Source organism: Oryzias melastigma, unplaced genomic scaffold, assembly GCF_002922805.2.
Source record: "Oryzias melastigma strain HK-1 unplaced genomic scaffold, ASM292280v2 sc00231, whole genome shotgun sequence".
Lineage (NCBI taxonomy): Eukaryota > Metazoa > Chordata > Actinopteri > Beloniformes > Adrianichthyidae > Oryzias > Oryzias melastigma.
In genome coordinates, this window is record NW_023416884.1 from 242716 (window position 1) to 268596 (window position 25881).

Here is a 25881-nt window from a genome sequence, read left to right on the forward strand (position 1 = left end):
AAATATTCATGCAGTTTTTTTTCTTTAAGCAAGTGCAGCCTGTGAGTGAAAGGTCAGAGTGAACACCCAAGATTGTGATGGGGGCGTAGCTGAGACGAAGGTCTGTGTATTGTACGGATTTTTCATTTTCCTTTACAACCCCAAATCCCCAAAAAAAAAAAAAAAAAAGTTCCAATTCTGTTTTTATGTTTATCAAGTAATTAACAAAACGAAAACTTCCAAAAAAACCTTTATGGAGATTAAAATCATTTGAGATTCTGAGGTTCATGCCACATCCACCGTAGCGATGAAAAATATCGTTCTGGGTTTTGAAATTGGCAACATTGACCGGTATCGGATCGATACCTGGATCTTCAGTATTGCCCAGTATTGCCTTGTTACATTTACACACAAAGAACCATTGAGATCATTTTCCCTGTTTTGGTTTTCTAGCAACAATAATTTATTACACCTTTACTATCACTGTCATCAGTTTGTGGTCAACTAATATAAAGAAAAATAAACTTTCAAAGATGAAGTATCAAAGAAAAGTTGATTAAACTAATGAAATGAAATAGGTTGTCTTGTTGGAGCCCACAAAGGGAGTGTGATCTTTATAGTTTCAACCACAGACACACACACAAAAAAAAAATATAAGTTTTTTTAAAAAAAAGCTAAGGTAATGTAGTATATAAAAGGGTAAAGGTTTATGAATAATGTGACTGGTTTCCATCTTTAATACAGGAAGGCACACAGACATTTTTAATAACATAAAATGGAAATACTTTGTAACAAAGCTCAACTGCTGAAAAATATATATGGATTTCATAATCTAAAATCAAGTTTTTATTTATTTCAGCACAAAAACATTCTGCAGTACGCTAAGACACACAAAACAAATTCATTTAGCTGTGCTGCTCTGTTGTGAAATACACACACTGACTCCAGGTGTCGTCCATCTCCATCATCTTGGTTCTCTTTAATCCAGAGTCACAGTGATGACCTTCATCCTAACAAATGTCAATACAACAAAAATGTTTATAGGTTACAGTGATAAACCTTTTTTCAATTTGTTTTATTCTATATAACCAACATATGACAGTGGTTTTATTTAAAGCTTATGAGTCACCAAACCACATCTTACCTTTGATCTTGTTAAAGAAGGAGCAGCAGATCTCTCCTCTGGTTAAAAAAAAACCACAAGTTCTTTTTGAGAAAAAGTTAATTTAAAACCAAAAATGTGCTTTATCTTAAAAAGGTAAAAAACGTCATTGTTTCAAGAAAAATAAACATAATATTTTCTGTCTTGCAAAAAATCCCATAAAGAAAGATTACAAAAACAATAATCTTCATTCAGGAAAGCATGTCTTTATAACCATTTTTTCTTTCTTTTAAGATTTCTTGGTTGGACATCTTTTTACCCCATTGGCAGAGTTTCTTTTTTTTGTTTGTTTTTTTTTTATTGCTTATTTAAAGAACATTTTTCTTACTTTAACATTTTTGGACTTCTTTCTGTTTTTGCAGTGTGGAAAAACCCCAATAAGAATAGAAACAAATATCCAAAACACATTTGCAAGCAAAATCATATTCATGGTATGAATAATACTCAAAATCTGTAATGCATTAAAGCTCACTCACCCTTGGATTTGCAGATCTTTGCCGTGTGTATTATGTCAGATGTGAGGTAGATCAGTGAAACCGTCAGAACTCCATTCAGGAAATACACAAATGAAAGTAAACTCCACTCTTGTGCTGAGACAGATTTTGAGAAAAAATTAGCAACAATTTAAAACAAATTCAACATTTTTAATAAATGTATTGACTATAAAAAGTCCTCACCTGTGAGGTCCAGTTTGGTCCCGTTTCCAAACATAATGTGTCCACATGAGACAACAGCACAGTAGTAGATCCCAGAATCAGACTCAGTCAGGTTCTTCATAGACAGTTCATAGACACAGCTGTGTGTTCGTGTGTTCTTCTTTCTCTCACACTGATCATTCCTGCCTCCATGAGTGTAAATGAGTCCTGGATGAGAGTCTTCAGAGTCTTTGAACCAGTAAACTCTGTGTTCTCCATCACAGCTCCCAGTGTGTACTGTACAGTTCAGAGTCACAGAGTCTCCTGCATGGATGTTCTCAGAGGACGACTGATCCACTGAAGTCTGGAAATAAAAAGAAGCATCCTTCACATGGACACTATAGCTCTTCAAAAATTTAATTGAGTAAGAATCAGTACTTATACAGTGGTAGGTAGCCGAGTCGGAAAATTGCAACTTAAAAATCATCAAGTGATGATTTTTGTTTTTTGTATCCAGTTCAAATCGTGGGTTGTTCTCAAATTCATCAAAAATATCTCCTGTGAAGTGTATCTATAGAAACTGGACATAATTTTAGGCTTTTGTCCCAAACTTTGCTTGTACCAGAAGATCTGAACTAAATTTTGATCTTCATAGGAACATTCTAAAGTAATATTTTCACCAATGTTTACAGACAGGAAACCTTCGCCTTCCTCCTGTATAGAAGAGGATGATTTTGTCTTCTTTTGACCTGAAATATATAAAAAAACAGAATTTTATTTAAGAAAGTCATGTAAATGCGCTCAGACATTCATATAAAAAAAAGTAACTCACCATTTGTTGTTACAAACAAACATGTCAGAAAGAAAGCGAAGAGGTTAGAAGACGTCATGTCTAGTCTTGAATGAAAATACAACTGACAATATTTCACATTAATAGAAACACGACTGGTTTTGACTGGTTCTCTGAAGTGACAACAACATTAGGAAACATGTGTAGCGTGAAAAGGGGTGAATATGAAGTATTCAATCCCAAAGTTGGTTGAAAAATATAAACTTTATTAAACTGAAATTTAATAAAATTATCCTCGGGGCACCACCTTCTTAATGAAGGAAAATATTACTCATCAATGATTAGCCGCTACTTCTAATCAATAAAGTAATCAATTAATCAGTCTTTTTAATTTTAGCGTGAGTGTCTTTACCCTGTGAAGGGACTTTACCACAAAAAGGAAAATAATGATATCAAACAATGACGACCTTTTGAATATTTATTGAATAACATGAGGTTAAACAAGCAGAAATAATGAACGTAAAAGCATGGAAAGCAATCAACATGTGTGGAACATAGAATATAACTTTAACTAATAACTAGAAATAGGTAAATGAGAAGAAAAGACATAAAATATTGAGGTGGAAAAAGCTAAATGTGTGGACGCATTAAGTGTGTGTTGTGCATAAAAAGGGTGATGTTACTGAGCTGAGAATAAGCTATTCTTAAAAGGAAGAATTCAAAACGGGGCAAAGATGTTACTCTTGCAAAAATAGTTAATCTTTGTTCTAACCACCAGCAGTTGACTGTATGAGCGAAGTTCGACTTCTCACCAGCGGTCTGTAGATCTGGGTCTGCTCTGCCAGGAGGGGTGGTTGATCCCGTTCCTAGCCGGATGGTTCAGGCGGGCCGTGGAGGCGAGATCTGCAGCCAGGCGTAGAAGGAAAGGGAACCTGCGGTTCTGCTGGTTCTGCTGGTTCTGCTCTGTTCAGTCACTTAGCTTCTGGGGTGGTCGAACGATTTCTCTATTCCGTTTTGTGACCAAAAAGTATAAGTTGCAAAGCTGGCCGGACAATGAAACTTATCGACTGGTCTAGCATTAAAAATCAGTTTCAAAATAAAAGCATCAAAAATGGTAAAAAGTTGGAATCAGTCTATGAAATAAACGGAAGACAAAAATGTTGAAAAGAAAGAAAGCGCGCGAGAAAAACGTGATCTTAAGACTAGAAGAACTTAGATGTTTCTGTTCTGCTCCTGTTCTGGCTTCCAGCTTAGCAGTTAGCTTAGAGGTGTGTTGTTGAGCCTGCAGGAGAAGCTTTCAGGAACAAAGAAAAAAGGGAAGAGAGCAGGAATGGAGGGAGAGGCAAGAGAGTTCTCTGGCCTGTGCGCGAGGGTTTTGAATTTGGGAGGCAGGGCCAGAATCGCCCAATCCGTGGGGATTTGAGGCGTTTTACCATTGGAGGTAATCTGCATGTCCCAATGAGCTCTGTCTATGCAAATTTCAGGGGCGTCACCTTATTTTGGGCTGTGGATGTGTTCAATGCTGAATTAACCACAAAAGGAGTTTCTATCAAACAAAGTTATTAAAAAGTTTGTAAAACCCTATATGTGTGTGTGAATCCTGTATGTGGCACATAAAATGCTTCCCAAAGTCCACATAAACACAGAAAAGCAATTCTCCAAGCTTTGACGGTTACACAATGATTAATTCAAAGATTTTAACCTCAAAATAGTTGTGGAATCCTCTTCTGCTAGGAACAAAGGTTTGATTACACACATGTAATAATATTAGGACATTTCTTGTGGCTGTGGAGAGATGTTTTACATGTAAGATCCAGTGAACAAAAGTCCTGTGTTTTAAAACATAAGAAAAGAAGGGTTATGAAGGGTCACATTTTCCAAACAAAGGACAAAGTAGTGTCTGCCAGGAATGCTTCCACCCTCCAGGAGGTCATCCTGCTGGAACCAAGATCCTTTTGAAATTGACGGTCGACGTTAGCCAGAGTTTCAAATGCAAATAGTCAGCGTTCTGGCCCAGTTTTAATGACATACAACCAAGTGGAAGGTAGGGGTCCCAGCCCACTTTATGGCCCCCCCCTGCTGGGAGAGGGACTCTTTTATCTGAAAAAGGCATTCCACTTGAGTTGGGATGTTCAAAACAAATGTTTACCAAAGGTTATCGCCGTTGTTTCCAAGGGTGATATGCTACACATGATCACATGATCAAAGCCACAACCAGGTTTGTGTCTGTACAAATGTGATGGGAGTGTCTACCGTCACACGGTAAAAGGCTGAGCTCTGCTCACTCTCTTACATCACTTTAACTGAATGTTATCAGATACAGAAATTTTGAATATTTAATTTCTCTCAGAATTAATTCATGGAGTCTACACAAGCTCAGCTGTTTTTTCTTTCAGATGTTAGGATTTTGTTTGTATTTGAATTACTTCAGTTCTACTTTCTGGTTGAGGGTGGAGCTTCTACTTGTACAGGAAGCTCTATTGAAAGGACTCATCAAATGGTGACAGAGTAAGGAACATGAAACTTTCATTTGATCACTTTGTTGGTCCATTTTCCTTATAAGGCCATTACCCCACTCGTCCAGCCTTCCATCCACATCACATGACAGGCGTCATAAGTAGACGGCACACAGCGTAAATTTGCCAACTGTGAGTGATAGTAGTCTTGAGTACATTAACATCGCATAAATTTTTTTAACACTTCACCTATAATGTTGACGTAACAATTTTTAACAGGATCTAGAAAGAATTGGAGGATAAATCTTCTGTACTTACAGCATCAACAGAAATTTTAATATACATTTTTGATTTAATGATAATAGTGTTATTAGACAGTAATCTATTCCAAATGTGTGTGACCACAAACGGGTCTAATGTCAAACAATCATTTCAAGGATCAACTTTAAGACGTGGTGAATAAAAACTAAATATTTCCTAGGACATTCATAAAAAAGAGGTATATTATAATATTATAAGAGACATGAATCTTCTTCATATGTGTGGCGACAGCGGTATAAAGTTGCAACAGCGCCACCTAGAGCTGTTTGTCTCAGGAAAGGAACGGTAGGGGCATTTAAACCAAGACAGAGGCTTTGGTAAATAGTAAAAGATAATTTATTAACAGCTACTTAAAATGACATTAAAACAACTTTCATTAAACCCATGGAAACATTTCAGAGGGGGAGCTTACCGAGGTGGCTGGAGCTGAACAAAAAAACAAAAAAAAAACTGCACTGCACACATGACAGGAGAACTGCACTGCTCACTGGAACCCACCACCTGACAGCAGTCCACCATCTCAGCTTCCCACCTCCTGAAACAGGAAATATAATAAAAAAATAAAAACCACAATTAAAACAATTCACACTATTAAAAGAATAAAAGCAAACACCGGGCATGCCGGCCCAACCACCCGACCGCCAATCAGAACATGGGAGGAAACTGCCTACCGGTCACTGAGAGGAAGCGGGTTTAGGCAACATAGTCATGTTACGCTTTAAGGCTACTGGAACACATTGGAGAGACGCCGAATGACTGACCGACTATCCGTGTCCAGGAAACTGTCAGTAAGCATACTTGTTAATCCCAACCGCATGCTCAATTCAGAACGTCCACCTGCCAAAACGGCCTCTGTAGCTGGTCATTAGTGGACAAACGTGGAGCAGTGATGAAACAGCAACTCATTAAAATGTGGTCGGATGAATGCAGGCTCATAAAAAACACTTTTAATGATACACATTGCTTCTCACACTATTTTCACGACAATCTATGTCACAAACAGTAGTGTTCAGTAACTGCCTTGCAGCATGCCTCCGCCGAACCAAAGTAAAAAGTGTTGAACCTGGCCTTCCTCCAGATGTTCTAAATTGATCAGAAAAGTTTGAATAAGAAAACTGCGTTGACAAGTATTAGCAAACTGCAACATCTCCATATTTCTTCTTGTTTTGACCCGCCCCCATAACAACTGCCTAATGACTGAAGAGATCTTCAGCGATGTGGTTTGGTTTACAATAAATGTCTTTTAGATCTCGGAACGAGTAAAGATCAAACGCAAAACTTAGACCAAATTGGACCAAATGAATCGGACTCGGTCTGTTACAAATCCTTTGTCCAGTCTGAATTCTCCTTAAGACCACTGTAGTCGGGGGAGGGGAAATTTCAGACTATATTTTTTAAATAATCGTTTTTATATTTTTTAGAGCACTGATGTCTGCATTTTTAGATGCATGCTCTTTTGATTGACAGGTGGATGGACCATTGGGTGAAACTTTAACCTTCCTAAATTTTGTCACACTGTCACTCCAGCTTTAGTTATTTCTCTGTTTTTGCCTGAGAATGTTGTAGTTTTCTTGTCTTCACTCTAGTCAACTAGATTTGATCACATAATCAAATCTAGCCTCATCTCCGGCTACCATCCCCAATCTAACGGCCAAGTGGAACGCCTGAACCAGGAAGTAACAAGGTTCCTCCACACCTACTGCAGTCAACACCAAGAGGACTGGAATTGATTCCTGGTTTGGGCCGAATATGCCCAGAATTCCCTCAGGAAGGCTGCCAAGGGACTCACCACCTATCAGTGTGTGCTGGGGGTTCAACCCTCCATTCTTCCCCTGGTCGGGCGGATCTACGGAGCTGCCGACAGTGGACGAGTGGTTCAGTCGCTGTGAGGAGACATGGGAGGCAGCGCATGTTCAGCTTCAACGTGCTGTTCGCCGAACCCAGGTGCAGGCCTATCGGTGCCAGCGTCCAGGGCCCGATCTCGTTCCCGGCCAGTGGGTCTGGCTCTCGACCAGAGACCTCCGACTGCAGCTCCCTTGCAAGAAGCTTAGTCTGAGGTATGTGGGTCCTTTCAAAATCCTCCGTCAGATCACCCCTGTGATGGAACAACCTGTTGCTACCCTCTCCAGCCACCAGAGAGAGCACTCACCAGAGTTCTGACTTCACCACCTGCCTTCATCTGGACTCATCATCATCAGCTGTTTCCCATCACCTTGATCACCTCCTCAGTATATAGTCTTGCTCCACGCGGACAGTCTCTGCGAAGTATTGTATTGTGCCACCCTGCCTGTAACACCGAGCGTTCATTCCTGGATCTGACCTTCTGCCTCTGACTCTGATTGCCTGCCGCCTGCCCCCGATCCTCGCCTGGACTCTGACTACACTGCTCGCTCTCCTCAGATGATCCCATGCCCATGTATGACCTCTGCCTGTCTGACCCTGCTTAGTCTTGTGAACTTATAGCTCTGTTAATAAACCTGCTGCACTTGGAACCAGCTGTCTGCCTGTTTGTGACAACATCACAGCTGCTCTGTCCATCTCTATATTGTGTCAATGGTCTTGCCCGGGGCCTCAACCCGGTGAAGCATGCCTGGAACACCTCCCTAAAAAGGCATCAGGAGGCACATGGACCAGATGCCCAAACCACCTTAACTGGCTCCTCTGAATGAGTTTGTCTAGTTTATTAGGTAAAAATACTGTTTAATTAAAATGTCTTGTTTGTCTGAAAAACAAAAGTCAGAAATACACAGCACCTTTTTAATGGGTATGCAGAATTGTGGGGCCTTTCAAGTGACTATACAACCTCATTAATGTTCTCTGTAGTACTTATAGCTGCTTTGTTTTCTTCCTCAACCTTTGTGCTATCCCAGGCTTGTTTACATAAAAGTAGGATCATCTGGACCCCACAAGACAGTGCGTTGAACTTTTTTTAAAATGATGTTTTATCTTCACTGATGTCCCTGGCAGATATGAAATCCTGTCCACCGTCACGGCTGCTGAACGCATCGAGCAACATCATCTGACTCGCGGCAGCTTCAAGTTAGGATTTCTGACAATATTTCCCAGACAAAAACAGGTTTCGAGACCATGAAAGTCTAGTGTTCATCACCCTCCTTAATCCCCAAGATGTTTTGGGAAAACCAGGAAAATCTTCCTGGATGCATCCCTCTCCAGCTTAGCACAGCACTCTGATGTGTATCGGCTGAGAATAGAACTAGGGGTCACATACAGCATGCAGGATTTTCTCCCGCTGAACTCCTGGACTTCCGTCATGGATGGAGTTCATCTTTAAATAAGTTGGATTTGCTGAAAATAAAAATGCTTTAAATAAAAATGCTTATTTTCAAGTTTAATGAGTTCTCAATTAAGCTTTTATGTTATTTGCAGCTGTTATTACAGTGGTTTTTGCAATATATGCAATTGTAGTGAATTCAGTCTATTTAAATGATCAATTTATGATGGAATATTAAAACAATATTAATATATAACAGGATGGTGTTAGAAACATGAAATAGTTCATATTAACAAAGATGACTTTGGTGGAGGAAGACTAAAGGCTCAAATCTGAAATGAACAGACTGCCACTGGTAAATACAATAAAACATACAATAAGTGAAGAAGTAAAATTAAAGTACGTTAGTTATACTTATCTTGTTCTTACATGAGAAAAGTACGACGAAAGACACATTAACAGTACATGTAAATACCCAGTAGGTGTAATATAAATATCAAGAAGGTACCACATACGTGTGAACCAAGAACCACATAAATACAAAGCAAGCACCACGTAAGTATCGGGTAGGTCCCTTAAAAAAATACCATGTAAACACAACTTAAATGCCCTGTAAAATACTCTAAAGGAAACATCAACATGTTAAAAAGCATGTGATTATTCATTCACTTCTGATTGGCTGATCACCTCCAGTCCTAAGACTTAAAAGTAGAGAACTAACTAGCTCGTCTCAGTGATGAAAATGACTCCTCTGGTGTTTGCTGGCTGTGTGACATGTCTGCTGCTGTGTACAGTGGGTGAGTTTCATCTTTTTTAAAAACTTTGATACATATTTATTAGATTGAATAAATGAAATAAATAAATATGAAAAATGTGTTTTTGTTCATTTTCTCCTCAGCTTTTTCTTGGGCTCAGAAACCGTCTGCATCTTTACATTTTGAAACAGTTGTTGTTGGAGAGGAAGTGACTTTAAAATGTTTATGTCAAGGCACTCTGGCAGATTTCTTCTTCTGGTATAAACAACCTTTGGGACAAAAACCACAACTCATGTCTAAGTTTTTTACGCATAAGAACAATGGGTATTTTGAGGATGCATTCAAGAACGATCCACGGTTTGAACTGGAGACAGACAAAAACAGAAGCCAATTGAAAATCTCAAATGTGGAAATGTCAGACTCTGCTACTTACTACTGCATCAGCTCTCTTTCTTACAGGTTCACATTTTTGGAAGGTTTTAGTGTCCTTGTGAAGAACTCTTCTTCTTACATCCAGACTTCTGTGGATCTATCGTCCTCTGAGAACATCCATCCAGGAGACTCTGTGACTCTGAACTGTACAGTACACACTGGGAGCTGTGATGGAGAACACAGAGTTTACTGGTTCAAAGACTCTGAAGACTCTCATCCAGGACTCATTTACACTCATGGAGGCAGGAATGATCAGTGTGAGGGAAAGAAAAACACACAAACACACAGCTGTGTCTATGAGCTCCACATGAAGAACATAACTGAGTCTGATTCTGGGATCTACTACTGTGCTGTTGCCTCATGTGGACACATTCTGTTTGGAAACGGAATCAAACTGGACCTCACAGGTGAGTTACAGTGATTTTTGTGGACTGTGAACACAAAGTTAATGTATGAAAATATTACATTAGAAATGTGTGTTTGTCTGACTCTCAGCAGGTCAGCCAAACTCTTTGTTAGTTTATTACTTAACTGGATCTTTGACCATCATGAGCGTCCTTGCTTTTTTTCTGGTTTTCAAGATTAAGAAACAAATGTGCTGCCAGTCTAAAGGTACAGAGACTGAGATTATCAGTTTATCACACATTTATATGCATATGCTAATTAAAAAAACAAACATTTTGTCATTTAAAACCAGATGGAAGCTCAGCAGCCTCCTGTACCTCACACACGGAGGTTAGATTTTATCTTAATATTATAACAAATTTTAAAATCTCACAGGTTGAAGTAAAGTTTACTTTTTCATTTGCAGAACAAGAACAAAGACTCAGAAAACCTCCATTACGCTGCTGTTAATGTCAAGAGGTCCAACAGATCCAGAAGACAGAAGAACGACTTGAACACAGATTGTGTTTATACGACTGTGAGACAACAGAACTGAACACGTTATTTTTTACAAAACTAACAAAACTTTTTTTAATTTTTTTAAATCATAGATATTTTTTGTCCTTCTTCCAAACTTTTGTATATTTTGTGAAAGAAAATAAACAGTGAATGAATTAATATTTTACTGAGATGATTGTGTAAGAAATTAAATTGTGAACATGAGTATCCCTGTTAATTTATTTAAAATAACTTTGTAATGTTTTGGTTCGTTTTGATTGATTGTATTTTACTGACAATAAATAATTAATTCACATGTATGATTTTTTTAAACTTGTATACAATACTGAATTATATATAGATTTTTTTCATTCCAACATCACAGGATAAAAAAATATTTAGTGATTCTTTTAGAACAAATTTGATTAACTGCAATTCCGTCTGTAAAAAAAAAAGGCTTCATTTTGAAATGTGTGTGATACTACTGTGAAACGAAATTCTTCTTACAAAGTAATATGGGAACTAACAAATCTTTCTAATTGAAGACTCTTTTCTGTTTTTGTGTTTAAGCCTTCAGATAATAGACTGTTTCTTTTGAAAGGCTTCCTATAAATCTGCAGCTATTTGAACCTGTGAGCCTGTTAAGAGAAAATGTTAAAGCACAGTTTTCTGCAGGCATGTATAGCCTGTGAGTGAAAGGTCGTAGTGAACACTCGTCCAACATGTGAAGGTAGGTAAGGGGGCACAAGTGTGGTGTATCGTACAAAATGTAAATTTTTCTCCATCCATCTAAGTCTTACGCTGTTCAGAATGTGCTGTTCACATGATAAGTATGTTCTCCTTGTGTGCCTTTTGCAGATTTGCCCATTTTCCCCTGAAGACAGCTTATATCTAGCTGTAAGGTCAGTTCTGACTAATGCTTTACTCATGATTAGTATGTGTTGTAAGGGCACCATAAATGTGGTATAAGTGCGCTCAACTTACATTAACCTTATAACCCTTTCATGATGCACTTACCACACGCACAAAAACAATGGAATTTCATATACACAACATGAAATACTATGTTCTAAAGTGTGAAAGGAGTTGAGCTGAGGGAAGATGACAGTAAAGCTCTCAACCTAGGAACCGAAAGACCACTCGGAGATTAAAAAGTCGTGGTCCAATCGGGCCGTACACTAGTCAAGGACCACAAATGAAAACACAGAAAGACTCAGAAGTTCACATAAAAATATAGTCATAAAGGACACACAAAATAAACAAGAAAACAAAACTAATGCGGTCACAGCTGCATTCGTTTGGATATCTTCAAAACGTAATGTGAGGCGGCTCTCTGTTGTTTCTCCAAGCTGAAAAAAAAAAAACGTTTCTGCTCTATTCATATATAAGGACCCAACTTTTGACTCCTCAACCCTTGCCTATGCTGTGACCTGAGTTACCAGCTAGATGAAAATGTGTTTATAAGCCTAAATAAACAATTTGAAAGAATAAATATGAATAACAAAGACTTATACCCATTGACTGCATATTCACTTGACATATCACACTCTCTCAGGTTCGAAATAGGAAGTACCCAATGGCTCCAAGAAGTCAAAATAGACGGTTATTACTAAGTCATTTTATTTGTCAGTATAACAATTCTTGCTCTGATACCTTAATGTTAACATATTTTTTAAATCTGCAATTAATAAAAAAATTCTTTATCAAAAGTTATTCAAGTTATAAACTGATGAATCAGCTGGCTCAGTGAAAACATGTGGTGGTCATTGGCCTCACTTCAAATGTTTTTTTGACTGCTTCTCCCTAGCGGACTTTCAGTGGAAGAGGTGTGGACTCCAAACCACAAACACTTTCTTTTCTCATTCTTTACATGATTGGAATTTCTCCATGGAGATATTTTCCTACTAGAGATCACCTTCACCTTACTGGGAGCAAAATGATCCATGATATTTGACATATTGGTATTAAAGTTACTGACAAGTTCATTGACTGAATCCCTGGAGAGGGGAGGAGTCATAGAGAAAATCTGATTGAACATCTCACTAGTATTTTCAGTTATATACCGTTTTGTGATCTCCTCCCTCAAAACATTTGTGTGTACTGGAATTGTTCTCTCACAGAAAACACAGCAGTGATCAGACAGACCTAAATCACATACAGTCACCTTAGAGATGTTCAGACCTTTGGAAATCAATAAATCAAGAATTTGCCCTCAGTTGTGTTTGGGCTCTGTCACATGTTTAGTCAACCCAAAATTGTCCAGAGTGTTGTTCAGGTTCTTAGTCCCTTTGTTCAGAGGGTTGTCAACATGGACGCTAAAATCACCAACAATAATTATACAGTCAAAATCAATACAGATCATAGATATCAGTTCACTAAACTCATAGTTAAATTCTGCTCAGTATCCAGGGGGGCGGTAGATATTTCTAAATATGGTTTTGAATGAGGCCTTCAGCTGTAGGGCTACGTCAGGGGTCGGCAACCTTTTCTACTCAAAGAGCCATTTGGGACTTCCTCTCAATCAAAAGAAAGCACCCTGAGCCACAACCCATTTTGACATCAAAGCCTATAAATGCACAAAAACTATACTATGATGCATTTATGAAATCAACAAACTGCTGCAGAGAATGCAAACTTTTATTTCTGCATGCAACAAAAATCATTTTACACTTGGTTGAAGCTTAATTTTAAACAAAATGTCCGGTGTCTATTTGAGTCCTTGTATTTAAGAAACAAAAATCCAAACTTACCCTACCTGCTCTGAAGGAACAATACAAAGAGCATGCAGTCACATGACTTCCTCTTATTTAGGAGTTAAAAATCAAAACCAATCCAAATATTATCCACTGGAACTGAAGGAACCATTCAACAACAAAAAAAAAAAAAAGGGAAAGAAAAGAAAAGCGCAGCCTGCTTCTGTGTTCCATCACGTGTGTGCACTGTGCAGTCATGGCCCTCCTGAGTTAAAAAAAAATCACCTACAAAGTATAGTTATGTATTTACATTGAAATATGTATTTTACCTGGTTAATGAGACTTTTGTTCTTGACTCTCGTCGGACAGCGTCTTCACGTCCAGGCTGTATGACGTCACCTTCATCTTCAAACAGGAGGGTAGGCTGACGTCTGTGAGGCGTGAGCGATGCTTGTTTTTAATAAAGACCTGCTCACAGATGTATGTGGATTTGAAGATTGCCAGGACCCCAAATGCATACCTCTTCATGTTGATGTAGCTGTCCGGGATGGCTTTCCATGCTTCAAACACAAGTTTGTTCTGTTTAGGAAGTTTTGCAATGTTGCTCCATCTGTGATTTTGGACGAGAACGGCCTTTGGACGGCAGATATTTTCAGGATCAGCTCTCAAAGTCTTGAACTTCAACACCCAGATGTCCTTGACAGCAATGTCGGCCAGTTCTATCTCTAGATCAGGTTGACCTACTCCTGCAAATGCAGTCATATTTAACAGGGATGGATCGATGCTTAGGGGAGTGACAGGGAAGGATAAGGTGTGTTTTTTCCTCTCTGAACTCACAGAATCGTTTCCCAAATGATGTTTCCATTGCAGTGATTGCAAATAGCAAATACTGTGAATTGATCATATTCCCACGTTGTTGGAACTCTCTCAAAGAGGGAAAGTGACGCCGTGTAACTCACTCTAAATCCTTGGCCAACACCATCAGTTAATGCTCAAATCCCAACACCTCTTCCAGCATGTGCAGAGCTGTGCCTCCTTTCCCCTGAAGAGATGTGTTCAATGTGTTCAGGTGCACTGTTATATCAACCATAAAGTGTAGCTTTTCCAGCGACCCGGGCTGTTCCAGCTCAGGAAAGGCGATTGCTTATCTGCTGAGGAAAGTTTTCACCTCTTCCAGACACACAGCCACCGGACTTTGTTATGCAGCATGAGATCAGAATACATGCTGTCCATTTCATCCACTAATGAGCGGTCGGTGATTTAAACATTTTGCCATTACTTTATTAACTATCAGGATGACAACATCCATTACTTCTGTGCATTCCGGAGGAAGTGTTTGCGCACACAGCGCTTCTTGATGCAAGATGCAACGGAATGACAGCAACTTTCTATCCAGTGACTTCTGGAGTAAAGGGACGAAGCCTTTCTGCGCTCCTTTAATGCATGGCGCCCCATCAGTAGCCACTGACACCAGGTGGGTGGTCTTTATTTCTTTTGTTCTTAAACAATCCAATACAACCTTACATATGCCCCCCCACCCCCACCCCACCCCCGTGTTTGGCCTTTTAGCGGTATTAAATGAATCGTTTCTTCCTGAGGCCCGGCAGCGCTCACATATCAGCAGAATTGCGCTATTTGTTCAATGTCATTTTTGTCTTTTGACGAAAAACAGATGATTGCATACGCCGAAGCCCATTGACATCTTCAATCTGCTGTCTGGTGATGCTTTCTGCCATCTTCACAGTTCTGTCTTGGACAGTTTTCGCAGAGAGAGGCATGCCTTTTATCTTCTTCTAAATGTCATCTTTGTTTTTTTAAGTCAGAGAATAGATGTTCTGAAATCTTAAATGTTTCTTTGAGGTATTCTCCATCTCTAAATGGCTTAGCATGCTTGATTATTTCCTGAGTAGCCACGAAGCTTGTACAAGGAGTTGAATTTGAACTTTTATTCCACTTCTTGAGGTGGCTTCTGCTCACTTCAGCCTTCCGCATCAACTCAGAAACTGCCTTTTTTCGCTCCTCTCCATCGGGATATGTTTTAGCAAAGGCAGAATGTTTGTTCTCAGAACATCTTGCAACATTTGACTTCATGCTGTTTGCCAGCCTTTCACCACATATTAAGCAGACCGATGAACCCGTTTCATCAGTGGTGAAAGCAAAAGAATCTGTCCACGTAGCATTAAACATTCTGCTATCTTCAGAGATTTTTCTTTTCTTGGATTTATCCATCATTAATCTTCCAGGGGAGTATCGAACAGTCAATAAGTCATGCCAGCATAGTGCTAGTTAAATGCAATCAATCTAACATTCAAGAAACAGGCTAGCTGTCACACATCGGCGGATGTCACATATATTTTACGTGCTAAAAATATTAAAAATGTTTTATTTTAACAAGTTTAACATCATTTTCAAATTTAGAAATGTATTTTAAAAATAACTAAAATAAAATTTACTTTCCAAAGTTAACGGGAGCCACAACAGAATGATGAAAGAGCCGCACGTGGTTCCAGAACCATTGGTTGCCGACCTCTGGGTATGTATTCAAAACATGGAAAGCTTCCGAAAGATAGCTTATTATACTGAAACAATTCATCCAACAAAACTCCTGTTCTAAGAATGGAAGAGCTCCTCTGTCTCGTTGGAAAAGGAGGCCAGTCAGCCTCAAAGACTTCAGCTCTCCATGTTGAGCCTGTCATGTTCTCCAATTTCCGATCTGGTGATTTATTCTTTGGCTTTGCACCAAAATGGTTCCAGGGAGGATATTTCTAATGATTTCTCACTCTATCTCTAAGGGAGCGCCCAGCCACCCCACGGAGGAAGATCATTTTGGCCGTTTGTATTCAGGACCTCAGTCTTCCAGACCTCATAACCAGAGGTGAGTATTGGAATGAAGATCGACCGATATATTGAGAGCCTTGCATTCTGGCTCAACTCCCTCTTCACCACAACGGACAGGTACAGCGACCGCATAACGGCCAACGCCACTTCAATCCGCCTCTCAATCTAACACTCTGACCTTTCCTCACTCGTGAACAAGACTTCTCCAACTGGGGCAGGAACACTCCACGCACTGAGAGAGGGCAAATGACCTTTCTCCAGTCAAGAACCAGTAGGTACTATGTAAAAACTCAGTGTGTACAGCATAAAAACCCAGTGGGTATATTATAAACACTCAGTAGGTAAAGCATAAGTACGACCTAAATAGTAATACATAAAAACACAGCAAGTACCATGTAAGTACCAAGTAGGTATAAAAATATACCATATAAAAATCACGTAAATGTCCTGTAAGTACTGCACTGTAAGAAGGAAGCGTTTCCAACATGTTAAAAAGCATGTGATCTTTCAGTCACTTCTGATTGGCTGATAGCATCCAGTCCTGCCACTTAAAAGTAACTACTTTGTCTCAGTGAGCCTCAGCAGGTTCAGAAAATGACTCCTCTGGTGTTTGCTGGCTGTGTGACATGTCTGCTCCTGGGAACAGTGGGTGAGTTTCATCTTTTTGAAGAGCTGTAATAAAGATTTGTTAGAGTGAACTCCAAAGGTGAAAATTTAAATATTAAAAAAAATTGTCTGTTCTTTTTCTCCTCAGCTTATTCTCGGGTTCAGGAACCGTCTGCATCTTTACATTTTAAATCAGTTCTTGTAGGACAGGAAGTGACTTTAAAATGTTTTCATCGAGGAGCTCTGGCAGATTACTTTTTCTGGTTTAAACAACCTCTAGGACAGAAACCACAACTCATGTCTAGGATTTTAAATTCTGAGAAAAATGGGTATTTTGAAAATCCTTTCAAGAACGATCCACGGTTTGAACTGGAGACAGAAAAAAACAGAAGCCAATTGAAAATCTCAAATGTGGAAATGTCAGACTCTGCTACTTACTACTGCATCAGCTCTTTTTCTTACACATTCACATTTTTGGAGGGCTTTAGTGTCCATGTGAAGAACTCTTCTTCTTACATCCAGACTTCAGTGGATCAGTCGTCCTCTGAGAACATCCATGCAGGAGACTCTGTGACTCTGAACTGTACAGTACACACTGGGAGCTGTGATGGAGAACACAGAGTTTACTGGTTCAAAGACTCTGAAGACTCTCATCCAGGACTCATTTACACTCATAGAGGCAGGAAGGATCAGTGTGAGAGAAAGAAGAACACACAAACACACAGCTGTGTCTATGAACTGCCCATGAAGGATCTGACTGAGTCTCATGCTGGGATCTACTACTGTGCTGTTGTCTCATGTGGGCACATACTGTTTGGAAACGGAACCAAACTGGACCTCACAGGTGAGTTACAGTGATTTTTGTGGACTGTAAAACCAATATTTTAAATCAGAAATGTGTTTGTCTGGCTCTCTGCAGGTCAGCCAAACTCTTGGTTGGTTTATTATTTAACTGGATCTTTGACCTTCATGAGCGTCCTTGTTGTTTTTTTGATTTACAAGATTAGGAAACAAATGTGCTGCCAGTCTAAAGGTACAGAAGCTATTAATCTCAGTGTATCACACAATTCTCTGCATATACTGTTTGAAAAACAAACATTTTGTCATTTGAAACCAGATGGAAGCTCAGCAAGTGCCTGTGCCTCACACACAGAGGTTAGATATCTTAATATTAGAAGAGGTTTTGTCGTCTCGCAGGTTGATGTAAAGTTTTTGTTTTTCCATTTACAGAACAAAAACAAAGACTCAGAAAACCTCCATTATTCTGCCGTAAATGTCAAGAGGTCCAACAGATCCAGAAGACAGAAGAACAACTTGAACACAGAATGTGTTTATACGACTGTGAGACAACAGAACTGAACCTGGTTCACATAAAATCAGCTGAAGTTATAGTAAACAAAACTTTTATGAACTTTTTACTTTTTTTTATCATAAATACTTTTATTTGAATTGCTCTCCCAAACTTGTGTATATTTGAAGTGTTTTACCGTTTGTTGTCATGAACATTAGAGATTCAGAACTGTTTTCAAAAGAAGTGAATAATGAAAGTTTAATTGAGATATTTTTTGTAAGAAATTAAATTCTGAACACAATGATACTCTGTTTTAATTTATTAAAACTTGCTTTATAATGTTTTGTTTGTTTTTACTTATAGTATTTTACTCACAATAAATAATAAATTCATGTCTGATCATTGAAACCTGAACAAAATAGGAAATACTAATTAAGCAAGTTTACCATCAAATGAAAGGACAAAATGCATTTAAAATGATATCTTAAAACAAATAAAATTCACTTCAATTCCTCCTATAAAATGTTAAGGTATGTTGAATAAAGGTATTACTCAGAAGATTATAATTCTTCTGTAAATCTAATTTCTCCTTAGAAGCCAACAAGAAAATCAGAAAATCTTTTTAATTAATGAATACCTTTTCTGGCTTTGTATATAATCTTTTCAGAAAAAAGGCTGCTCAAGGCATCCTTTGAACGTCAGCCATTTGAAAACCTGTTTTCTATTTTTTCTTATTTTCTGTTGATTTTGAGGCTCAAATCAGATGGAAAATGGGTTGTGATTGGGACATGGAAAGTAGGTTGAAGACAAACATGAGAAGAGCTGATAATGGAGAAATGTTAAACTTGTGGCTTAGTCACAACTGCGCTTACGAGTAAATACAGGATGTCTTTGGGTGAAAGATATTCTAACATAAATGGTGTATCCAGGTGCACAAAAAATATTTGTAGAGTCTTTCTGAAAAGTTTAGTTAATGCAGTATAAAAGATATAGTTTATTATTAAATCGTTAATACAGGAAGGCAGACAGACATTTTAAATGAAATAAAATTGAAGCATTTTGTAACAAAGCTCAACTGCTTAAAAAATAAATGGGTGTCATAATCTAAAATGCAAATTTATTATTTATTTTAACACAAAAACATTCTGCTGTGCCCTAAAACACACACAAAACAAATTCATTTAGCTGTGCTGCTCTGTTGTGAAATACACACACTGACTCCAGGTGTCGTCCATCTCCATCATTGTGTTTCTCTTTAATCCAGAGTCACAGTGATGACCTTCATCCTAACAAATGTAAATACATGGAAAATGGTTAAGTTACACTGATAAATGTTTCTTTCCCCTTATATAATTCTGTGTAATCAACATATGAAAGTGGTTTTATTTAAAACTTAGGAGTCACCAAACCACGTCGTACCTTTGATTTTGTTAAAGAAGGAGCAGCAGATCTCTCCTCTGGTTAAAAAAAACACAAATGTTATTTGAAAAACAGTACATTTAATATATTTTCTGTACCACTAAGAAAGATTTAAAAAAGCAAAACTTGTCCTTTTTTTTGAAGATTTTTTTTTTTTACCCCATGGGCAGATTTTTTCTTGCTTATTTGAGGAACATTTTTCAATTTTTAAAAGTGTTGGAATTTTTTCTAGTTGGCCTGTTTCTGCCGTGTGCAAAACCTCAGTAAGACTAAAAAAAAACTAAATACCACTTTAAGCAAGACATTTTTGTGGTATTATGATTACTTAGAATCTGTAATGAATTAAAGCTCACTCACCCTTGGAGTTGCAGCTCTTTGTCGTGTGTATTATGTAAGATGTGAGGAAGATCAGTGAAGCTGTCAGAACTCCATTTAGGAAATACACAAATGGAGGAAAACTCATTTCCTGTGCTGAGACAAATTATAAGAAAACATTAACAAAAATTAGCAAAAATGTAAAACAAATTCAACATTTTTTATTAATTTAGTCACTTTATAAAACATTCTTACCCATGAGTTGCAGTTTGGTCCCATTTCCAAACAGTATGTGTCCACATGGATGATGGACATGGATGGTGATGGAAGATCGGACCGTGAGATCGACAGGCGGATTGGAGCGGCGTCCGCTATTATGCGGTTGCTGTACCGGTCCGTTGTGGTGAAAAGGGAGCTGAGCCAGAAAGCAAAGCTCTCAATTTACCGGTCGATCTTCGTTCCAGTACTCACCTATGGTCATGAGCTTTGGGTCGTGACCGAAAGAACGAGATCCCGACTACAAGCGGCTGAAATGAGTTTTCTCCGCAGGGTGGCTGGGCGCTCCCTTAGAGATAGGGTGAGGAGCTCAGTCACCCGGAGGGAGCTCGGAGTAGAGCCGCTTCTCCTCCGCATCGAGAGGAGCCAGTTGAGGTGGCTCGGGCATCTGATCGAGATGCCTCCCGGACGCCTCCCTGGTGAGGTGTTCCGGGCATGTCCCACTGGGCGGAGGCCCCGGGGAAGACCCAGGACACGCTGGAGAGACTATGTTTCTCGGCTTGCCTGGGAACGCCTCAGGGTCCCCCCTGAAGAGCTGGAGGAAGTGGCCGGGGAGAGGGAAGTCTGGGCATCTTTGCTCAGACTGCTGCCCCCGCGACCCGGTCCCGGATGAAGCGGAGGAAGATGGATGGATGTGTCCACATGAGACAACAGCACAGTAGTAGATCCCAGAATGAGACTCAGTCAGGTTCTTCAAGGGCAGCTCATAGACACAACTGTGAGTTTGTGTGTTCTTCTTTCTCTCACACTGATCATTCCTGCCTCCATCAGTGTAAATGAGTCCTGGATGAGAGTCTTCAGAGTCTTTGAACCAGTAAACTCTGTGTTCTCCATCACAGCTCCCAGTGTGTACTGTACAGTTCAGAGTCACAGAGTCTCCTGCATGGATGTTCTCAGAGGACGACTGATCCACTGAAGTCTGGATGTAAGAAGAAGAGTTCTTCACATGGAGACTAAAACCTTCCAAAAATGTAAACCTGAAAGAAAAAGAGCTGATGCAGTAGTAAGTAGCAGAGTCTGACATTTCCATATTTGAGATCTTCAAATGATATTTGTCTTCTTCTGTCTCCAGTTCAAACCGTGGATCGTTCTTGAAAGGATTCTCAAAATACCCATTGTTCTTATGCGTAAAAAACGTAGACATGAGTTGTGGTTTTTGTCCCAAAGGGTGTTTATACCAGAAGAAGAAATCTGCCAGAGTCCCTTGATATAAACATTTTAAAGTCACTTCCTCTCCAACAAGAACTGTTTCAAAGTGTAAAGATGAAGACGGTTTCTGAGCCCAAGAAAAAGCTGAGGAGAAAATGAACAAAAACCCATTTTTCATATTTATTTATTTCATTTATTCAATCTAACAAATATTTATCATAGTTCTTTAAAAAGATGAAACTCACCCACTGTACCCAGCAGCAGACATGTCACACAGCCAGCAAACACCAGAGGAGTCATTTTCATCACTGAGACGAGCTAGTTGGTTCTCTACTTTTAAGTGTCAGGACTGGAGGTGATCGGCCAATCAGAAGTGACTGAATGATCACATGTTCTTTAACATGTTTTGTCACTGTGTCATAGAAGAGTATCAGAGAAGACGTAAGAAACAAGTGTTAATTAAAGACAAAACTGCAATAATTTCCCTTCACTTTCTGACAGGAAGGGTTTTCTTTGTGCACTTCGGCTTCCTCCTGTATTTAAATTCAATATTTAAATCTGTGAATCTACACCTTAGATGTGATTATGTGTGGCTATATTTCTCTGTTCGGTCTTTTGATTGAACGATAAACTATCCAGGGTTTATTCATTACCCAACAGTATTTAAATAGGCTCCAGCAAACCCTTGTGTATGCTAATGTGGTTTAGTAGATGGATAGTTGTCTTGAGTGTCAAGAGGACTTGACTGCAGACATCAACGTGATGTAAGATTAGTCTTCTGACCTGAAACGATGCAAAAGCAAGCTCAAATCCAACAGACATATATGGCATGTTTAAACTCAAATGTGTATTTTTTAAAACTTTTAAACCTTTTAAAAACCACAGCTTACCATTTGCTTCAACAAACAAACATGTAGATAAAAACACAAAGAGCTTAGAAATCATCATGCCTGGATAATCGTGTCAAATGAAAATACAACTGACGATATTTCACATTAATAGAAACAGGACTGGTTTTGACTGGTTCTCTGAAGTGAAAACAGTGTTACGAAACATCATCACATGATCAAAGCCACAACCAGGTTTGTGTCTGTACAAATGTGATGGGAGTGTCTACTGTCACACAGTAAAAGGCTGAGCTCTGCTCACTCTCCTACATCACTGTAACTGAATGTTATCAGATACAGAAACTTTGAATATTTTATTTCTCTCAGTATTAATTCATGGAGTCTACACAAACTCAGCTGTTTTTCTTTCAGGTGATAGGATTTTGTTTGTATTTGAATTACTTTAATTCTACTTTCTGGTTGAGGGTGGAGCTTCTACTTGTGCTGGAGGACTCATCAAAAGAAACAGGAAACTTTCATTTGATCACTTTGTTGGTCCATTTTCCTTATCAAGGCCATTGGTCCACTCACCCAGCCTTCCATTCACATCACATGACAGGCGTCATAAGTAGACGGGACACAGCGTAAATTTGCCGCCTGTGAGTGATAGTAGTCTTGCCTACATTTCTTTAACACTTCACCTATACTGTGCACACAGAGCTTCAAACAGCTTTACCTCTTTCAAGTACCACGCTTTCGTATTGCTGGAGGTGCACCCAATACGAGGACTCCGGGGTGGTTGATGTAACAATTTTTAACAGGATCTAGATAGAGGTGGAGGATAAACCTGCTGTACTTACAGCATCAACAGAAATTTTAATATAAATTCTTGATTTGATGATAGTAGTGTTATTAGACAGTTATCTGTTCCAAATGTGTGTGACCACAAACGGGTCTAATGTCCAACAATCATTTCAAGGATCAACTTTAAGACGTGGTGAATAAAAACTAAATATTTTCTAGGACATTCATAGAAAGAGGTATATTATAATATTATAAGAGACATGAATCTTCTTCATATGTGTGGTGACACAGGTATAAAGTTGCCACAACGCCACCTAGAGCTGTTTGTCTCAGGACAGGAACGGTAGAGGGGCATGTAAAAGTCTTACTTTAAACCAAGACAGAGGCTGTGATAAATATTAAAAGATAATTTATTAACAGCAACTTATAATGACAGTAAAACAACTTCAATTAAACACATGGAAACATTCCAGAGGAGGAGCTTACTAGAGGCCGACATTTTCTCGGGATTCCCGCAGGTCATGGGAATCCCGCGGGATGGGAGTCGTTTCTTCTGTTAATCACGGGGCCGAACGGGACGGGATAAAATTTTGACGGGAGCGGGCAGGAGCGGCAGCTCACCAAAAGCTGACAATTCAAGACACTTGTATGAAAGTTTTGCGTCCGAAGGTGCTGAATAATCCCACAGGAGGAGAGAGAAAATGAGGAGCACGCCAGCCTAACTGCAGCCTACATCTGGCTGCAGTACGCAGACCAGGGCGTGCGTCAACAGTTACGTTACGTTAATCCATCAAGTCCGTGACTCGCGACGCACACGCACAGGCGCGCGAGCACGCGCTTCCACTCATACCGAGTCAAGAGTGTTTTTAAGCAATGGATCAGGGGTGCGGGAGTTCTCCATATTCACGGAACTCCCTGGTCTCAAACCCCCGTACATGTTCGGCTCGGCTCGTTTCTGGGAGCATGATCTTTTATTATTATCATTTTATCTTTCTTTAGCCATCTCTCTTTTTTCTCTTCAAGCCGTGTCTGAATGATCATTACGTATTTGCGCTCGTGCCCGTGGGGAGGTGGGGTTTGCGCCGAGCCGAATATGAGAGAAAGACAGAGGGAGCCCCAAGTGAAACATTGTGGTTGAATACTTTTGAAATGAGTAGAGAGAGATTCTGGAGGACATTTTCAATCAGCTTTATAATCAGCCTCCCGGACTTCAGTGGAACTCGCTCGCTCAACACACCGGCAGATAGACAGCCACTGCGGTGAACGGCCTTCCTGTGTCTCCTGAACTGTGATGTTTTACTTATTTTTGTGCTGCCTATTTTTTTCCCCTCTCGGGTTAATGTGGGACAGCCTTCAAACTCAGTTTGGAAGTGGCAGTCTTCCGCACACCCACCGAGTGAGAATAAAGCCCTGTAACCGCTGGCCCTCAGCCACGGTGTCTAGCTCAGGATCACATGTTTGACAGGCGGTGAGCAGTGAATTCGCCGTGCGGTAAAAGAGGGGCGGGCCACTGGTTTGCATCTCGGAGGTTGGGGAGCTCAGATTTAATGGAAACAGCAAGCACGTCAAAAAACGACACCCAAAACGTCAATTTGTGACGCAGAGGTCTTAATTATGTGTCAATATGTAACTTGGGAACGAAAATGTGTTGATTTTGGAAGATATAGGCATTATTTTTTATTACTGAAGTACCAAAATTGGCACAGATTAGAAACTGAAACCAAAGGAACAGCTATGGCACTGGAACTGAATAAAATCCAATTGGTAACCAACCCAACCATTACCTCCTATCTGGTATTAATGTAATCTAATAATAATGTTTTTTATGAAGGTCTTTTTTTTTTTTTTAATTCTTACTACTTCATTAATGATCTCTTTAGTACTTAGAGCAGTTTTTCTCTTTTTTAACGTTTTCTACTTTTATTCTTTATTTAAACTGTTTTATCAACGATGATGTGTAAAAAGGTTTCTACTGATACTTCCACATTTAGACTCCAATATTATTGAACCACTTTTAGGTTAGAGGACAAGAGTCAAGCTTTGGTGTGACAGTTAGGCAGCTTTTGATAGATGTGGTTTCAATACAGTGAGCTAGAGTATCTAGGTGGGGTCAGAGGACCCTTGGTTTGATCTGCCTTTGATGCAAACATTTCTGCAGCAACTTAATGAGTTTCATAAACTGTAAACTGAATCAAATGTTTTAGCTTCACCAAACCTCTGAGTTTTTAGAACAAATTTAACTAACCAAAAAGTTCAAAAGACTCAATAAAGAACAAGTGGACACTGTAAACTTAAGTCTGGAAGAAAATACTTTGAGTTTAACTTTTACCACCAAAATACAATCCAGATCCATGATGCACCTTTCACACATGCAGGGCCTTTTGGGGGAGTCTTTGGGTAATTGGAGGATGGAGGTGTCTGTTTTACCCCACTTCACTAATTTTAATTGCACCCATTAGCATACAAACACACATGCACGCACCAAGAGGATGGTGGTCAAGTTGGATCCTATCTCCTGCCATGACCTGAATGGGATGGGCAAGCAGCCAGTTCAGGGGTGGCCTGTACTTCTGATATGGCAGTTCACTTCCTGTGCAGTGGTGGAGAGTCCATAACATTTAAAGGGGGGGGGGGGGGGCATTTCCTCTGGGTGTGGGTGGCACCAAGGCTACCCCAAAACTACCCCAGAACTGGAGCGATCAAGCTCTCTAAGCAGGCCAGCTGCCCGATGGACAGCTTAGCGAGCTCACAGCCCAGGGTTCCACAGAGCTAGTGAGGTCTGCCTCCCGGAGCAATCATGCCTTCTGCAATGGTCCCCAGGTGCCTGGCTGGCCGACAGAAAGAGGGCCACTGAGGGATGAGAAGGCAACCTGCTCAGGCGTCCTTAACGTTGATATTTGATTTATTTTCATAGAAAAAATGATGATAAAAATGTCCTAGTTTGATTATTTTTTTAACGTCTTTTTCATTATTGAAGACCAGTAAGTCCTCAAACTCAGCTTCCCCAGCTTCCGCCCAA

The 25881-nt window shown here is 39.4% G+C and overlaps 3 protein-coding genes and 1 pseudogene across 3 annotated transcripts; 2 read left to right on the plus strand and 2 right to left on the minus strand.

Annotated features, from left to right (window-relative positions):
- Positions 1-749: 749 nt before the first annotated feature.
- Positions 750-7522, minus strand: LOC112139521 (annotated as a pseudogene).
- A 1795-nt stretch (positions 7523-9317) lies between these two features.
- On the plus strand, positions 9318-10702 carry LOC112139506 (CD276 antigen-like). The gene is made up of 5 exons (XM_024262323.1): positions 9318-9372; positions 9474-10169; positions 10261-10374; positions 10460-10497; positions 10574-10702. The coding sequence occupies exons 1-5, from the start codon at positions 9318-9320 to the stop codon at positions 10700-10702; spliced, it is 1032 nt and encodes a 343-aa protein (XP_024118091.1).
- Positions 10703-16769: 6067 nt separating this feature from the next.
- LOC112139510 lies at positions 16770-18172 on the plus strand. Its single transcript, XM_024262327.2, has 4 exons — positions 16770-16824; positions 16930-17625; positions 17701-17837; positions 18012-18172. The coding sequence occupies exons 1-4, from the start codon at positions 16770-16772 to the stop codon at positions 18138-18140; spliced, it is 1017 nt and encodes a 338-aa protein (XP_024118095.1). The 3' UTR covers positions 18141-18172.
- A 1669-nt stretch (positions 18173-19841) lies between these two features.
- Positions 19842-21531, minus strand: LOC112139522. Its single transcript, XM_036210758.1, has 3 exons — positions 21477-21531; positions 20717-21375; positions 19842-20098 (listed from the first exon to the last, which is right to left on the minus strand). The coding sequence occupies exons 1-3, from the start codon at positions 21529-21531 to the stop codon at positions 20045-20047; spliced, it is 768 nt and encodes a 255-aa protein (XP_036066651.1). The 3' UTR covers positions 19842-20044.
- Between the last annotated feature and the right edge of the window lie 4350 nt (positions 21532-25881).

Coding starts and splice junctions, on each gene's coding strand:
- LOC112139522 (XM_036210758.1), bottom strand. CDS start 21,531: ATGACTCCTCTGGTGTTTGCTGGCTGTGTGACATGTCTGCTGCTGGGT. Junction 21,376..21,476: donor TCTGCTGCTGGGTACAGTGG/GTGAGTTTCATC, acceptor TTTTCTCCTCAG/CTTTTTCTTGGGCTCAGAAA. Junction 20,099..20,716: donor CTGTTGTCTCATGTGGACAC/ATCCATCCATCT, acceptor CCATGTGGACAC/ATACTGTTTGGAAATGGGAC.
- LOC112139510 (XM_024262327.2), top strand. CDS start 16,770: ATGACTCCTCTGGTGTTTGCTGGCTGTGTGACATGTCTGCTCCTGGGA. Junction 16,825..16,929: donor TCTGCTCCTGGGAACAGTGG/GTGAGTTTCATC, acceptor TTTTCTCCTCAG/CTTATTCTCGGGTTCAGGAA. Junction 17,838..18,011: donor CAGAAGCTATTAATCTCAGT/GTATCACACAAT, acceptor TTCCATTTACAG/AACAAAAACAAAGACTCAGA.
- LOC112139506 (XM_024262323.1), top strand. CDS start 9,318: ATGACTCCTCTGGTGTTTGCTGGCTGTGTGACATGTCTGCTGCTGTGT. Junction 10,170..10,260: donor AATCAAACTGGACCTCACAG/GTGAGTTACAGT, acceptor GACTCTCAGCAG/GTCAGCCAAACTCTTTGTTA. Junction 10,498..10,573: donor CCTGTACCTCACACACGGAG/GTTAGATTTTAT, acceptor TTTCATTTGCAG/AACAAGAACAAAGACTCAGA.